Raw genomic sequence first — 16,487 nt, 5'->3', positions numbered from 1 at the left:
AGAAGGAGGTGGGTCCCTTACCCCACGCTGGGAAGTGTCTGATGGCAGACTGGGGCACCTGCCTGTCCAGGAGAGGGGAGAGCGTGGGAGTGCCTGAGGCAGTAAAGATGAGGGTGCTTTCAGTGGGCAGAGGGCCTTGGGGTGGGGGAGGATTCAGCCCATAGCAGCAGGGGTCTGGCCTGAGGCTCTGGACTTTTCCCTTCCGGCCATTGTACCAAAGCTAATTTGGGCTGAAAAAGCTCTGCCCAGAGGTTTCACTTTATCTGGAAACTTGGAGCATTTGGCATCAGGCCCGTGGAGTTACTCAAGGAGATGAATGACGTTTCTGTGTTGCCGGAGCAAAACACTGCTCCCTGTAGCAGATCGCGTTTTATCTGAAATTTCAAGAAAGGAAACCAAACTAGTGCCTTTTTTTTTTTTTTAACGGTTTCCTCTCTTTGGCCTGTCCTTTGAGTGTGCCCTGGTTTTAGAAGATAGGTTTCCTTATGTTTAAGTTTTCTGTCAGTCCACACTAAGATAACATAGGGTTATTTTTGTATTTTATAAAATCTGTCTCCTGGGTAGTTCCCTGCCCCACCCTTTCTGAGTTGTTTAGTTTTGCGGATTTCGCACTGTTGCCCCTTTAGCACATTCAAGGGCCAAATCAAGATGTAGGAAGCCTGAGGCTCTCTGATAGTATTTGTGAAAGCACATTTTGCTTCTCCTGCATGCATGGCCAGAGAGGGCATCCCCAACTTGCGGAGTCGCTGAAGGCCAGCGTGGGGACCTGCCTCTCTGCAGCGAATTAGTGAAGTTTTTTGAGCACAGTAGACAAAAGGCAGGATGTCAGCATGTGGCACTTCTAAACCTTTCCTCTGCTAGGTAACCTTTGCTTATTACCTCGCTCTTCCTTTTGACAGGTACGGTGGGAATTAGCTAGCAGATGCCTTTGTAGTGGGCTGAGGTGAGCTGCAAACAATACATCTTCAGGTCCTTTCCTTCTAGGATACCCCTGTGAAGTGCAAAGGATGTGTCGCTGATGTGGCAGGCGGCCGGAATAAACAGGCAGGCGGAATTTTTCTAATCAGTTTCACAGACTGCGGCAACCTTTTACTTTGTAAAACCGTGAATTTTCGTGTCTGGAAAGGGGTTGGGGAGAAGCTGTCCAGGCACTTGAACCCCTTCTCTGTGCCGAGCATGGGGAAATGTAGCTTTGAAGAGGACAGATAAGGAAGGTCCCTGCTCCCAGGTCTGGTGGGGCCGGAAGATATTAAATGCGTCATTCCACCGATAATGAAAATTGTGCTACGTGTTACTAAGGGAACATGCAAATGCCCTGAGAGCATATGACAGGCTGCCTGCCAGGGCCTGAACCGCCTTCGGGTAGTCCTTTAGGTTGGGGTCCGAAGGATGAGTAGTTGGGAAGAAGGTGAAGGTAAGGGAGGAGGGGCTGCCCCTCCCCGTGGGAGCACCCCCAGAAGGCCGCTGCGGCTGGGTGGGGAGGAGAGGGCTGAAGTGATGCTCAGGGCCGCTGCAGAGCTTAGCAGACGAGGGATGTGCTAACGTGCTTCAGAGCCCAGCAGGATCCGAGACCTGCTGGGTTAGGTTGCTGAGACCGCGGGTTAGGAGACAGTATTTGGACCTTTAGGTAGGGGAGGGAGGGCAAACTCTGGCTCTAGGACAGGTGGGTGGTGATCCAGTGGTGATCCAGAGCCCAGGAGAAGGATGGGTATTGGCGTCACGCACTTCAGCGGGAGAGGAGGAGGGAGGCCGAGGCGGCTGCAGGTGCAGACAGGCTTCGGGGTTTGCGCTGGGCTGGTCAGCGATTCCGTTCCCGTCATTGCTGTTTTCTCAGTGAAGCAGGAGGCAAAGCTGTCCTCCCGGTGGAAGGAAGTGGAGCCGGCTTGCCGGGTTAGATCCCTTCTCCAGCTGTGCTTGGCCGGCACCCCGGCCGGTGGGCATGGGCTCGGCAGATGGGCGGGTTCATCCAGAGTTGAGGTTTTTCTCTGTGGGCGCGATGCAAGGACAGGGAAGGTAGTAACAGCAGGGGAAGGGTTTCAGGGAGGTTTCTGTGGGATGAAGGGGCTGTGGCTGATGAGGCAGGAGGAAGTGGAATGGTCAATGGCCGGCCCGTGCAGGGGCTGGGAATGGGGTGGTGGGCTCGCCGAGTAGGGGAACAAGAAACGAGGGCTTGGCTCACTGCCCTGGACATATTAATCCCCTGGGGCTCTTGCAGGTTCTGATGCTGCGAGTCTGGGAGGGGGCTCAGATTCTGCATTTCAACAAGCTGCTGAGGGGTGCCAGCCCCTGTAGCCCGTGGGTCGCACTTTGAGGAGAAGTGAGAAGCTTGTTGTTAGAGTGGGACGCCTGAATTAGAAATCCTCGAGGTGGTGCAGTCTTTAGCAATAGGTAACACAGCCTGGGAATGGCTGAACGGCCCCCCGAGGCTCAGGTGCCCGGTGGGGATAGTAACACTTACTATGGGCAGCACTGCTCTGAGTGTCTGTTGTCTGATCGTGCCCCAGACTGCAGTGAGGTAGGTATTACAATCCCTTATCTTACAGGTGAGAAGTGAGGCGCAGAGAGGCCTGTCCCTAAATCACCCATACTCGTGAGCAATAGGGTCAGGACTCAGGCTGGGCCATACCTCTCTGAAGCCCAGGGAGGGTTGCATCCCTGACCTCGAGTGCTAGCCTCATCTGTGAAGGCGGATAAGAAGGTCCAGAAGAATGCTAGGGTCTCACAAGTTACCTCTGTAATCGTCACAACTGTCCAGCAGAGCCTGTGCTTTACCCATTTCACAGGTAAGAAAAGTAAGGTTCAGAGGGATTCTGTAGTTAATCAGGGGGGGGAGTTTTCAAGCACCTGACTTGCTTTGCTCAGAGTCCAAAGTGCGTTCCTCCTCTGTATCAGGTTTCCTCCATCACCATGCAGAAATGCAAATTCTCTTCTGATTCTCTGGGAGGCTGCAGTTACCTTGGGAATAATCTCCCGGGACTGACTCAGGCTACATCCTAGAGACTGAGGTGTTGAGAACCAAGCTGAGCCTGGGGGGACTGGCATCTGGGCTTTGGCTCTGTCTCTCACTAGCAAGTTTGCACACGTCTCTTATGTCTCAGTTCTTTATGCCTAGCAATCACTTCCAGAGCTACGTTCTGTAAGCATCGGGATGGTTCTAACGGCTCTGTTTACACTAATGTCTACTATAGGCCTAGCATTCCATAAGTTATCTTTAAATCTTACACAAGGACAAGTGGTGTTTCTAACTTCAGGGTGAGGGTCCTGCAGCCTTGAACCTTCAGATAACCCTTCTGCTGCCTCCCCGCTCACCCGATGGCAACGCTGGGGTTTGTCCCGACGTCTGTCTGACTGCAAAGCCCTTGTTCTGGCCGCCGAACCCCGCTGCCTCTGCCTCATCTGTAGCCTCATGGTGGGCGGTGCTTACAGGTTTCATAAGTCAGGACTCTCAGACTCTCAAAACCCGGACTCCGAGACGGGCTCTTTTTGATACTGGTTTGAGAGGCCCCTCTCCTACATATGTTGCATGCCTGTGCACACACACACATGTGCATGCCCACGTACCATGTGCACGCCAGTATCTCTGGAACAGAAGTCTCATGAAACGGTGGCTTCTGGTGTTCCCTTGCAAGGCACTTGGTTTTCTTTTCGCTTTCAGTTCAGTTTAGTCCATTTTATTAAGATGCTTGCTAAGCTCTACTGATAAGTATGTGCAGGGAAGTCTGCGTGACTCAGGAGGTTAAATGTCCGACTCTTGATTTCAGCTCAGGTCATGATCTCAGGGTCGTGAGATCGAGCCCCACGTCAGCCTTCCTGCTGGGCATGGAGCCTGCTTGGGATTCTCTGTGTCCCTCTCCCCCACTCCCCGCCTTGTGCAAGTGCTCTCTAAAATAAAAATAAAGATTGCTGGGTACAGAAATCTTTCCCTCCCAATTTCTAATCTCTGAATTTCATGACGAATCTCTCTCTCTCTTATATAGGTAGCAGTATCAAATCTAAATCAGTCCTCCTACCATATGCCACCACACTTTCACAAAGCAGAAAAATATTTCATAAATTTGCTCCGAGAGAAGGAGAGAAAATTGTACTTTTTACATTGGATGACACTGCTAATGTATCAAAAGAGAAGAAGGGAGTGACTTCTGTGACTCCTTGGCTAGAAAGATGAGGGTATAAGGCTGGGAAACAGAGGCTGATTGGGTGAAATGGTTCAGGTTGGGGAGAGACCACAGCAACAAAATTCTAGTGAAAGATGGTGAAACTAACTTCTTGTTCCAATGCTAACGTATAGCCCATTGTTAGCTATAGTTTTTCTTGTAAATGTGCCCAAGGATATACCTTTATCGGACTTTGTTTTGTGCCTGGTTTTGTTCTGAGTACCTCACATATGGTATCTGGGTAGGTGATATTGTCCCCATGCTTTTACGGAGGGGGAGACCAGGGCACAGAGAGGCTAAGTAACCTGCCCAAGGTCACACAGCTGGTAGTAAGTGGTGTAGTGGGAATTTATCCCTGGGCTCTCTGCCTCTGGAGCCAGCCTTCTTTGTCACTATGCTGTCATGGTTACTTGTCTTTTCTTTCAAGTGAGTCTTTGTGGTCCCTGTTGGATGCCATACCTGGGACAGAGGGTCCTCACCTCACCTCTGGGGTTTCCCAGGACACGTTTCCCCAGGTCCTTCTCAGCTCTGATTTTTAGCTATAATTGAGTTCTAGTGACTCTCACATTCAAGAAGAGACAGGCTGGTGGGTTGAGGACACAGGAGAAGTTTTGTTAGTTAACTGGGTTAATACGACGATGTTGTATGTTTTCGTTATTCCTTGCACAGCTGTGACCCTTCTGTCGAATTCATTTACAACATAAACAGGACAGTGATGACTAATCCCTTCCCAAGCACCCGCCTGGGGTTGAGAGCTCTGGGCAGGAACTCTGGACCCCAAGAGCCTGACGTGGGCCCCCCTGCACCCCAAGGAGCTGGAGCTGAGTATTGGACTCATCTTGTTCATAGCCTGGGAGGTGGTCCCTTTCTAGGGAGAATTCTGCCTCAAAAAGTGTGTCCTGGGGCGCCTGGGTGGCTCAGTCAGTTAAGCATCTGCCTTCGGCTCCGGTCATGACCCCAGGGTCCTGGGATCGAGTTCCACATCAGGCTCTCTGCTTGTGTTTCTCCCTCTGCCTGCCACTCTCCCTGCTTGTGCACCGCCACCAACCCCCCCCCCCCCCCCCCGCCAACAAATAAAGAAATAAAGTGTTTAAAAAAAAAAAAGAAAGAAAAATGTGCCCTCATAATAGAATCAGTGTGACATATTCCAGAGTTTTGTGTCAGCCGATGGTTTGAAAGAAGATGTGATATGGAGTGACGTTAAGGAGAATGGATGTTTTGAAGTGGCCACATGTTCATCTGCGGAGAAACATTAAATGCGTTTGTTTTCTTTCATGCTTCGGTGATGGAGCTTGCAGCAATGGGACTGCAGTCGGAAGGAAGCCATTGTGTCTGACACGCTGTGTGTAAACACCCCATTGTCTGCACAGGGGCGGAAATAACCAGGTGAAGAAGAAATGGATGTGCACAGGTGTGAGAGAACCGAAGCCCAGCTCCAGTGGCTTCCGTGCTCCTGTATGGAGGGAGCATCTATCTTGCCAGGGAGTGGGGCCCCAGGAAGGAACTAATTCCTCTCAGCAGATATGTCCTGGGGACTTGCCCTTTGAAGCTGTCCACACACCAGAGAGGAGCGGGTCCTGGAGCCGGGGGAGCCCACAGTGGGCCCACATCACGGATCCCAAGTGCAGGAAGGGGACACGGGGACCTCTTCCACCATTCTTAATTCTACTTTGGGGACATTTAGGTCCACAAAGATAGTGACCTATTCCGTTAGGGCCCTCAGCCAGGTTGAAGCCAACCCCAGGGTACGTAGGGCTGACTCCCTCTTGGTTTAACACGGTGGTGGGCATGCGTCGCGGTTTTGTTGTTCTTTTGAGATATACAAATACTCACACACGGTTGTGCTGTTTGACCTGCGAGTGCTCTTCTGGGTGTGTCACACGTACGATGGACCCGGTGAACTCTCACGGCTCCGTGGGCACAGGTACTATTTCTGCTCCCATTTGCAGAGGAGGAAACAGAGCCACACAGTGATGGTCAGGTGGTTCGCCTAAGTCACACAGATAGTAGATCGAATTGAAATGCAGAGAACTGTCCCACTCCGGGCTTCTCCCTTGAGAGTGCTGGGCCAGGGGTTGACGAACTCCTTCCGTATGGGACCTGATAGTTCTTTCTGTATGGGACCAGATAGTAAGTATTTTAGGCCCTGTGTGCCCTAAAAATCTCTGTTGCTTCAACTCTGCCTGTGTGAAAGCAGCCAGAGACAGTACATCAAACAAATGGTGTAGCCATGTCCCATTAAAGCTTTATTTATAAAAAGAGGTGGTGTGCGGGATTTGGCCCATAGGCTGTAATTTTCAGATCCTGTACTAGACCATCCTGCCTCGTTAGGCACATCTGTTAATGACACAGAGAAACAGACAGATACTCAGTAGTGTGGTGATCCAGTGTTACAAGGGATCAGGAGCCAGAAATTGCACAAAAATGATGTATTGTTTGTATTCCTTTCAGGTGAAGCCTCCTCCTGCTTTAGCTAGAGAGGGTGATGGTTCTCATGGGTGGGTGCAGTGTGTTAGGAGGCTCAGGGCCAGGAGAGACTTTTTATTCTCATTCAACTTTCTGGGCAATCTTGTGCAAGGCTCTGGGCATCTGTCACTCACGCCTGCACGGTGGTGATAATGGTCCTTGCCACCTGCTCGTCTCTCTGCCTGGAAGTGTGTGTCTTGGATTAAAGAGGTCTTGTCCATGACACCCTTCGAGCTGGGAGTCTGGAAGAGGGTAAATGTATTACATGGCTTTCATCATTTTATTTGCTTGCAAATTAGAGAGTACTTAGGGGGTATAAGACCCTTTTTTGAATATTTGGCGTGTAGAGCCCAATTTTAAAGGAAAGGCATTCTTGGTAATCTGCACGAGAGAATGTGGATTTAGATGGCATGAATTTATGGATTACCTGTGCGGTGGGAGGCTTTAAGCAATGGAGTTATTAAAGAGGGTGAAATAGGTATTTATTTCAGTTTTTAAGAAGTATGCAGTGAGAGGGCTTCATAGCCAACCTCATTATATATCATTTCTGTAAGAATATTTAGGCTCCTCTGCTAAGTTGTGAGTCTTAGCAGTAGGGAGGATTTTTATAAAACATTTCAAAGTGAAATTTTGAAGTTAAAAGTTGAGTGGAGAAGCCTCAGAGGGAGCAAGGCTGCTGCTTGCATTTCAATGAAAGGGAGAGGAAATTCATTATAGGGCTTGAAGATGTGGTTTGCATGCTAAGACCTTTGTGGAAGAATGGGCCTCCCCAGAGGAGGTGGGAGGGAAGTTGTAGCTTATCCTTGGTGACTAAGTTTCCTTGATTGAGGACAGATAGTTCTTCTGAGGCCCTCTACCTGCCCCCAAGTTTTTTTTGCTGTTGTTGTTTTTAACTTTGCAAGAAAATATATTGAACTGAAAATTTTAGCCTAGAGGATATCTCAGAATCTTGGTAGGTTTTGTTTGTTTTGTTCTGTTGCCAAAAACTAATATATATTTTTTTTTTAAATCCAGCAAATGTAACTACTTAATCTTAATTTGGGAATCGAAATTTAAGATGCTATCACATCAGTTAAAATGATAGAGAGCGGGTATTTGGTAAAGACCTTTTGGGAGCTGGGCTAGGCCTTTATCTACGTCGGTATCATACTTAAAATCATGGCATTTGTCCTATGGAGGAATATTCCTCTTGTTCTACAGATGAGCAAATTGAGGTATCGGGAAGTTCACTGACTATTGGGGTTAAACCGCTAGCGAGTAGCAGAACCAGAATTTAAATCTGCCTTCCTGATTCCAAAACCCATGGAGGGAGGCTGAGCAAGGGTCCTGGAGTCCTGGAACACAGGATTCTCAGTGCTCAGACTAGAACCATCGGCAAATGGGATACTTGTTACTCCCAGTACCGAGGTGGTGCTTATTACTGGGATCAATCGCTGAGGAGTTTTCCTGTGTGGTTGCCATATGTATGCACTCTGAAGCCTCCAAGACCACAAAACCCGGGGCAGTCTTGGAGCTGAACAGGAAAGCTAGGAGACCAAGTTCTTTGGGGTTCCCAGCATGAACATAGCCCCAGCATGAACATAGCCCCATTTATTGGCCCACTTTGCATTGATGGACCAAGAGGCAGGATTCTTGGAATGAAGGCATTTGTAGTTTTCTTCTCTTGCTGCAAAATACTGCTACACTCTTGTGCTCGCAGGCGGGTATAGACTTGGGAAAGGCTGGGTTGGCTACTGATGATTTCACCCACTCCACCCCACCCCCTCCCAAACTTTCTAAGACCAGTCCTCGTGCCTCTGGGGACCGTAGATGACTACCAGAAATGGGGACCGGCCGGCAGAAAGCTTCTTCCTTCAAAGCCTGGGCTCCCACACGGATGTGGCTCTTTTCAGGCAAATTCTGTTGGCCCGTGTCCAAATTCGAAAGGACACTGGGTACAACTTCCGGAGGACACTGGGTACTTAAGGAATATTTTTAAAGAAAGGGAGTTGGCACACAGGAGCACAGATTGGAGGCTCTGTCAAGCTGGCTGAGGGAAAGCAGAAGCGCTCATTAGGACGTCGTAGTGTCGATGCATGGTCAAGAGGTTGGTTGCTCTTTATTCAAAGGGTGAGGCCATAGGAACATTCTGTTTTGTTTTGTTTTAATCCTCCCTTTTAAAAAGTGTACTGACCCAGTGAATACTCTATCTGTGGCACCTTGAAGCCCCCGTGGTGACTGGTCTGGAGAGGGCTTGTCCAGAGAAGGCAGGCAGGCTTCTTGTGGGGAAACTTCCTAACCCCGAGCCCTGCACGGACAAAAGGACGGGAAGCCGACCCGCGCCGCTGCATGTCAGTGGGCTGGGTGCTTGTTTGAGATTAGTTTCTAAGACTTATTAATTAGATTCACACAGGGGACCTTGTAATCACTTAATTACCGAGGTGCTCTTTGTTCAACCGTGTCAAAAGGTGCCTTGTCATTTTTATTTCATGTTTTGTTTGAGTGTCTCTGTGACCATGTTACAAATGAAATATCCTTCGAGAATGCGGGATCTCCTCTGTGACGGTGGCTACTGTTGGAAATAGGCATAAATAAGATACAAGCTCTCGAGTGCTCCGCATAGGCATTAGGGGAAGTGCTGAGAAATGAGGGCAGAGTGGGGGGTGGGGAGTGGGGAACCAGAGGAGGGACTGGAGACTGAGAAGCTGGGGAGCATGGGGGGCAGTGGCCGCCACAGCAGGGCAGGGTGTGGAAGAGGGGGGGCAGGTGGGGAGAGACACACACAGACTGAGTTACTCAGGTAGAGAGCTAGAAACAGGTAAGCGGATAGAAGACAGAGACAGACGGGCAGACCAGTAGGGACAGGTTCTTTTCTTTATGATCCTCAGACATCGCTCATCCTGCCAGTGACACTTATACCCGTTTGCTTTTTTCTGGCTTTAAAGTTCTGTGACTCATCTGTGTTTGCATGTGTGTAGACTCTTCAGGAAGTAGATTCTGGAAATCTGACGGTCTGTATTAAAGAATTAGTCTCTGGACCGAGACCACACCAGCTTCAAATCCCAGCTCTGCCACCTGCTTTCTGGGTCACTCAGGAAGTGACATAATCTTTCCAGGCCTTAGTTTCTTCTTGTTCAAATGGAGATAATAACTGTTTCTAGCTCTTAGAGGATCAGGGATGGTGTAACCAGCAGTACTGGTCGTGGTTGTTGCTACTGTGCTTGTAACACAATCCTGGATGTCTTGGGACCAGTTTCCCTTTGCAGGACTGTTCACAGAGCATAATGTATTTTTGCAAATAATGGAAAGGCTTGTTCTTGTCTGGGGCTTTTGGCACTGAATGTATGGTGCATGTGAGGGGAAGGAGTATAGATATAATACGCTGGGGTCAGGGGTCCCAGTGTCCAGTCTCAATGCTGGCACAAGTCGGCAAATGTGATGAGTTTCTCTGGACCTGCTCTCAGATGGGAAACTGAGACGATAAACGGGGGTTTTAGGTCACAGGTGATACTGAGTCCTCTTTCGGCACGTGAGTTTTGTGACCTGGATACGAATTTACCTCTATGCGGAGTTTCTCTGGGCTTTAGATTTGCGACAAGACTGGGGGTTGCTTGTATTAGTGCCCCCGGAAGAGAGAAACATGTGTGCTGCATTGTAAATACTAAATTTAGTAATAAGGAGGTTCTCCGGGAAATGAAAAAGCCAGTTCTCCTAGCAGCACCACAGTGTCAGAGACTCCTCTTCTCCACTGCAAAGGCCCTGGGGTCTGCCTGGGCCTCCAAGCACCTTGGGACCTTGGCAGTCATAGATGTGAGATCCCTCCTCCAGGCCTGACTTCAAACCATTTCGAGCCTCTGCAGGGCATGCGGGGCTCTCTGGGCTCCATGGATGTTCTTAGCTGAGTTTTAGAATGAAAACTTCCATACATGTTCTCTCAAGGACTGGGACAAGCCCGCCAAGAAACTTAGCTGGGGACAGCTTGGAGTACACGGGTTACGCTGCCTGGGCCTGTGTAAGTGTTCTCCGCCTGTGTACCGAGAAGGCGAAGCAAGAGGGCCAGCGTGGCCGGTGGTTGTAATTGGAAAGTGTGCACGAGCCCTTGGCTTGTTCCTTCAGTTTGCTGTTGGTATAGGGAGGCTCATGACTGTCTGTAAGACCTGTCGTGCTGACTCAGCTGAAGTAATATCTCTTGGTCCTGTGGGCTGCTGACCCACTGCTCCCCTTGAGAGTTCACAGGTGGTTTGTTCGGTGCCTACAGCGACTCTCATGGCTGCAGCCGTCCTAGTTCCCTTAGTTTGCTCACACGCCAGGAGCCAAGCCCTGTGGCCTCTCGGTGCTCCATGTCCCTCAGTCCTGTGGGTCACACCAGAGCCTCCCAGTCCCACCGGTGGTGCTTATACTGATGCTGCTTTTTTCTCCCGCAGGTGCTCACATCATGCCGGGCCTTCCTTGTAACAGCACGGATCCCTAGCAAGGTAAGTGGCCATGCCTTTCCTCCAACACGCACGTGCACGCATGCACGCACGCACGCACACACACACACGTGCACACTCCTCAGCAACGCAGACTTCACGAAGGAGGCATGTGCACGCATGCGCGCGCTCCTCAGCGACGCAGACTTCACGAGGGCGGCATGTACACGCATGCGCGCACTCCTCAGCGACGCAGACGTCTCGAAGGCGGCATGTGCACGCATGCGCGCGCTCCTCAGCGACGCAGACTTCACGAAGGAGGCATGTGCACGCATGCGCGCACTCCTCAGCGACACAGACTTCGCGAGGGCGGCATGTGCACGCATGCGCGCACACGCTCACTCCTCAGTGATGCCGACTTCACGGTTGAGGCTGTGTCCGGAGTGCCCTTAGCACACCCATATTTTCCTTCCTTCTCCCTCAGGGAGCACCTCAGCGTTGCGATGACGAATAGCTTTTACTCCATCGTTTTTCCTCTTCTCGTTTCAAAGCGTCCCATGAAAAGCGGGGAAGGGTTGTGCTGCATATGCCCGACCGTGAAACCACTCTGTTCTGGAAAGGATCGGTTTAATTTCACCAAGAGACCAGCTCACTGTTTGCTAGTCCAGGGCTCAGGGTGCCTGCTGCCTTTTCTTGTCCCCCCGATTATAACATGCTAAATTTTACGATGTTTCTCCGAGGAGTGCACCTGTCGGTCCCCGCCCCCGTTGGTCATGTGAAGTGAGGCTGTTTCTAATGTGTCGTAAATGAAATCAGTTATTATGGGGATGGTGTTGGGCTCCGTTGCCTATATAGTAAAACACTCCAAAGCAGGCTGTAAGGACGTGACTGAACCATTATCCCACTGGTGAAAAATTAATTGCAGAAGGAAATTTTATGGGCTTGAGAAATAGTCAAGTACCCTATTGAGTAGAAGGCCCCTGAATAATATTTCCCCTAATTAAAAATGTTCTGATGTGGAAAGGCGGCTTATCTCTGGGGCAGTCGCTGCCCCTCTTTTGCCGACTGACCCCATATTGCCCCCTTCCTTGCTCTGCCCCCAGACCGGCTTTGTCCTATGATGTGCATAGTTCAGGGATTGGTTCTGATTTCAGATCTGGTCAGCATCGCAGATAGAGAAAAGCAGTTTTCTTCCAAAGTGCTGTGTGTTCACGTTGCCCCCTTAGACCAGGCTGGTTTTCATGCGCCACAGCACACCTTGGCTGAGAAGCAAGACCTGTGTGGATGGCACTAATTTCCTGGGGAAATAATTATACTCAGAAGAGTACTATATAGTAGGTACTGATTATGGCATAAATGTCTTCTCTTTTTTTGGGCAGCGAAGGAACACTTTTTCTTTGGTATTTATGTTAAATGTATCACACATGCAGTCAGATGTACAAAATAGAAATGTCCATCTCTGTGATGAACCCAAAAGTAAATACTTTTGCAGTCACGCCCAGTGAAGAACTAGAAATTTGCTCTCGCCCCCGAAGGCCCCAGCTCAACTTTGCGGGCAGTAGTGGGTAATTATCAGATCAGGCACGGACCCACAGAGAAGCTGGGTTGAAGAATCTCCCCCTGCCTTCTTCCTGGACTTCCTTTTTGGCTTCTTGTTTCCTTGACAAACTTGAGAGCCTCGCCAAATGTCTCCATGCTTTCCTGCTCCCTGATACTTTGCCTCGCTCAGTGACAGCCCCAGGTGCCATGGAAACGTCTTAATTGACCTCCAACTAACCTCCCTCGGCCAGATTGATCACAGGGTACCTGTGCCATGCCGCATGATGTGGACTCATGCCAGCTGGTTTAAATAGCTGCTGGGCGGTAAGAGCACCGGCCTGTTCACACCTGCTCCCACCAGTTGAATGAGTGCCCACTGAGGTTCAGCGGTTTGTTTCCAAACCTATTCATAGCAGCTGTCGTGACAGCAGTACATTTATTTAATTAAAGGTATTTCACATAGCAGTGAAATAGGCTGCAAAAGAGTATCTGTGCAATACTAAATATTGGTAAAGGTGAATTATGGAAAAAGAAATTACTGTCTTGTTAAGGACCAGACAGTTGTTAAAGGCTGAGGTGGTGGGGAGCATAGTAATTCAGTAAAATTATACCCTCAAGTTGCTTTGCAAGTGTCTTCAAATTCTCCATTGTGTTTGTTATTATTTATTTTCAAATATTTATTTATTTGAGAGAGAGAGGGAGTGGTGGGACATGGAAGAGCAGAGGCAAAGGGAGAGGGAGAGAATCACAGGCAGACTCCCCGCTGAGCAGGGAGCCCAACATGGGGCATGATCCCATGACCCCGAGATCATGACCCGAGCTGAGATCAAGAGTTGGGCACCCAACTGACTGAGCCACCTGGACACCCCCTCACTCCATTTTGGAGAGACTTGAATTGGATGGCAGGCGCCCTACATTTGCGGGTGTGGCCCCCAGAGGAAATACAGTGGCCAGGCTAGCCAGTGGGCTCTACTCCAAGAGGAAATGTGGTCACTCTGTCAAAGGCTAGCCATGGAGACAATGTTTACAAGTTTTGCTTTGAACTAACTGAAGGTAGATATGAATACTTTTTAGAAAATGATTTCCTGCTTGAGGTGACTTTTCAAAACCCAGCCAAGCGTCAGTTTTGATAATAATGGTAGGTAAGAAGACTTCTACTCGAATAAAATGTTTAAAATGCGCCTCCAGTGCCGCATTTGACTCGGGGAGGACAAGAGAGTTATGTCCTCCTTTCCAGTTCCAGTCCTGGCACCTACTAGGCCTTCCACATGCGTCTGTGGGTTGACTGAGTGAATAATGAAAGAATAACTTTTCTATCTCTGGCCCTCAGCGCTAGACATCAAGATAGTTAGCTGGAGACTCAGGGGTTCTCCGTTGTAATGTTTTTCCTACCAAATGCATAGGGTACAGCATAGCACCCAGGGGCACAACTAAGGGTCTTGTGGGTTTGGTTCCCTCAAAGGTACTTTTCCCCCTACCTTTCTAGTTTGAGGGCGAAGAGTTCAAATAAACTGATCTAACTCCGTCTCCTCAAACAGGTGTGCTGGGATTGTTTGCTGTAGTCAGATGAAAGACTGCAAAATTGGGGGAAAGATTAGTGACTGTTGTCGAGGAAAAATAGGAAAAGTGTGGGACTGGAGCTATTTTGAAGGAGGAAAAATGCTGATTATAGAAGAGAGAAAGGATCACTTATTAAAACGGGAAGGAAATACATCATTTATCTGCCCACAGAGATAAAATTTTTATATAACTGTGTGTTTCATTTAACCACAGTTTAAAATTTCTACATGTTGTATTTTTCTAAATCCATTCAAAATAGGCATTTTTTTTTGAAAGATGGAGAAGGAATGACAGTGATTCCAGTAAGTGGCCAGAGTGTCACCCAAAGAGGTAAGGGTTTAGAGAGAAGGGAAAACCCAACATCGTCATCTTGATGGGACTTTCTGGAGCAAAATTTTGAAATAGGAGAGCATTCATTTCATACACATTCATCTCTCAATGAAGAAATAATAGAGTAGATGTGTAAAAACTTTCCATTGATTTTGTCCTTTCATGAAACTTAAAAAGTCAGACTTCTAGCTTCCTTTCAGCCTTTAGTAAAGTGAAGAATACTTTTTCTGAAAGACAGTAATCAAGGTCATATCTTCATGCAGGAATGGAGACGGTAAGCCCACCTGCCTTCCAAAGACACCCAGATCCTTGTTTGGCTCTCAGACTGTTTGTAATTGTAGCATTTTCACCGTGAAGTCTAGGTTTTGCCACCCTCATTCATTACAGGTTTTTATTTCAATTGCAGCTCGAGTTAACCTTCAGCTACCTGGAGATTCATGGTGTCATGTGCTCCAAGTCCGCTCAGGTACGTGCCAACAGCAGCAGCTTGTGTGTCCCGACAGCGGGGCCCTAACCTCTCTTGGGTTTCTGAAACTGGGAAACTCCTGTCTGGTTTCACTGTTGAAATTCTCTGAGATAATGTAGGAAAACCAGATTAGGGAAAATGAAGTTTCTGAATGAGAAACTTTGGGGGGCTTTGTGGGTCGGGGCTGGGAATGTGTTGTTCTCGGAAGGTAAACACATTCTGCGGAACTCAGTCTGAGAAGGACCAGTGAGCTCTTATGTGAGCTGGGGATGTAAACACGAGATTTTGTACAACAAGGTTTAGTGTTAAAATCTTGTAGCTATTATACAACAGTATCTAATAAGGTCTTTCTGGGAATATAGTGATGCATGAAATTTTTCTGGCATTAATAAAATGTGGATTTTTATTTTTTAAAGATTTATTTATTATTTTAGAGAGAGAGAGAAAGCACATGGTGGGAAGATACAGAGGGAGAGGGGGAGGGAGAGAGAGACTCTCAAGCAGATTCCCTATTGAGAACAGAGCCTGATAACAGGCCGTGAGGTAGGGCTCCACGTGGGGCTCAATCTCACGACCCAGGGATCATGACCTGAGCCAAAATCAGGAGTTGGATGCTCAACCACCTGAGCCACCCAGGTGTCCCTAAGATGCAGATTTTTGAAAACAGCTTGATTGAGCGATAATAAGTAATATGCCAGAAGCTGAAGTGTACAGTGTGGTTAAGCTTTGACATATGTGCACTGTGAAACCATTACCACAGTCGAGATACCAGATTTAGTCCTCATCACACGGTCTTCCCATATCGCCCAGGCAGCACGCCCTCTTGCTCTCCTCACCTGCGGGCGTCAGCTCCCTGCAGCTGGAGAGGAGTCTGATACTTTATTGCCTACCTTCTTTTATTGGAAAAATTGTTTTGGGATCGATTTATTTTGTTGCATGTCTCCGTAGTTCCTTTTTATTGTTGAGTAGTGTTCCACTGTGTTCTGTTCTGTCCCACTGTGTCCCGCTATGTCCCCTCGTGTTCTGTTGTATTCCACTGTGGGCTGTACCACGGCTGCCTTATCCCTTCACCCAGTGGGGGACAGTTGGGTTGTTTGTGTTGTTGGCCAAGACCAGCAAAGCTGCTGTGAACCTTTATGTACAAATCTTTGATTGGACAGAGGCTTTCATTTCTCATGGGTAGATATCTCGGAATGGAATGGCTGAAGTGTATGGTGGGTGCATGTTTAACTTTTTAAGAAGACTCTGAACGGTTTTCCGAAGTAGTTATACCATTGGACGTTGCCACGAACAAACAGTACGTGGGGGTCCCGGTTCCTCTACATTCTCCTGACACTGGCGTGGTCATTGTGTTTAATTTTAGCCATTCTGAAAAGTGTGTGATGCTTTCTCATTGTAGTTTTAATTTGCATTTTTCCAATGACTAAAGATGTTGAGTCGAGCGCCTGGGTGGCTCAGTTGTTAAGCGTCTGCCTTCTGCTCAGATCGTGATTCCAGGATCCTGGGATCCAGCCCCGCCTCGGGCAACCTGCTGGGCGGGGAGCCTGCTTCTCCCTCCCCCACTCCCCCTTGTGTTGCCTC

General features: G+C 48.7%; 1 protein-coding gene across 8 annotated transcripts in view; it reads left to right on the top strand.

Annotated features, from left to right (window-relative positions):
* Positions 1–16,487, top strand: part of CARMIL1 (capping protein regulator and myosin 1 linker 1) — a 299,097-nt gene that overhangs the window by 99,023 nt on the left and 183,587 nt on the right. For all 8 annotated transcript variants that reach the window (XM_059179498.1, XM_059179496.1, XM_059179501.1 and 5 more), the window contains exons 3-4: positions 11,024–11,074; positions 14,847–14,906. In XM_059179498.1, the coding sequence (XP_059035481.1) occupies positions 11,024–11,074; positions 14,847–14,906 (111 nt within the window). The remainder of the gene's footprint in view (positions 1–11,023; positions 11,075–14,846; positions 14,907–16,487) is intronic.

This window comes from Mustela lutreola, chromosome 6, assembly GCF_030435805.1.
Source record: "Mustela lutreola isolate mMusLut2 chromosome 6, mMusLut2.pri, whole genome shotgun sequence".
In the NCBI taxonomy this organism is placed as follows: domain Eukaryota; kingdom Metazoa; phylum Chordata; class Mammalia; order Carnivora; family Mustelidae; genus Mustela; species Mustela lutreola.
This window is presented reverse-complemented; position numbering and strand designations above follow the sequence as displayed.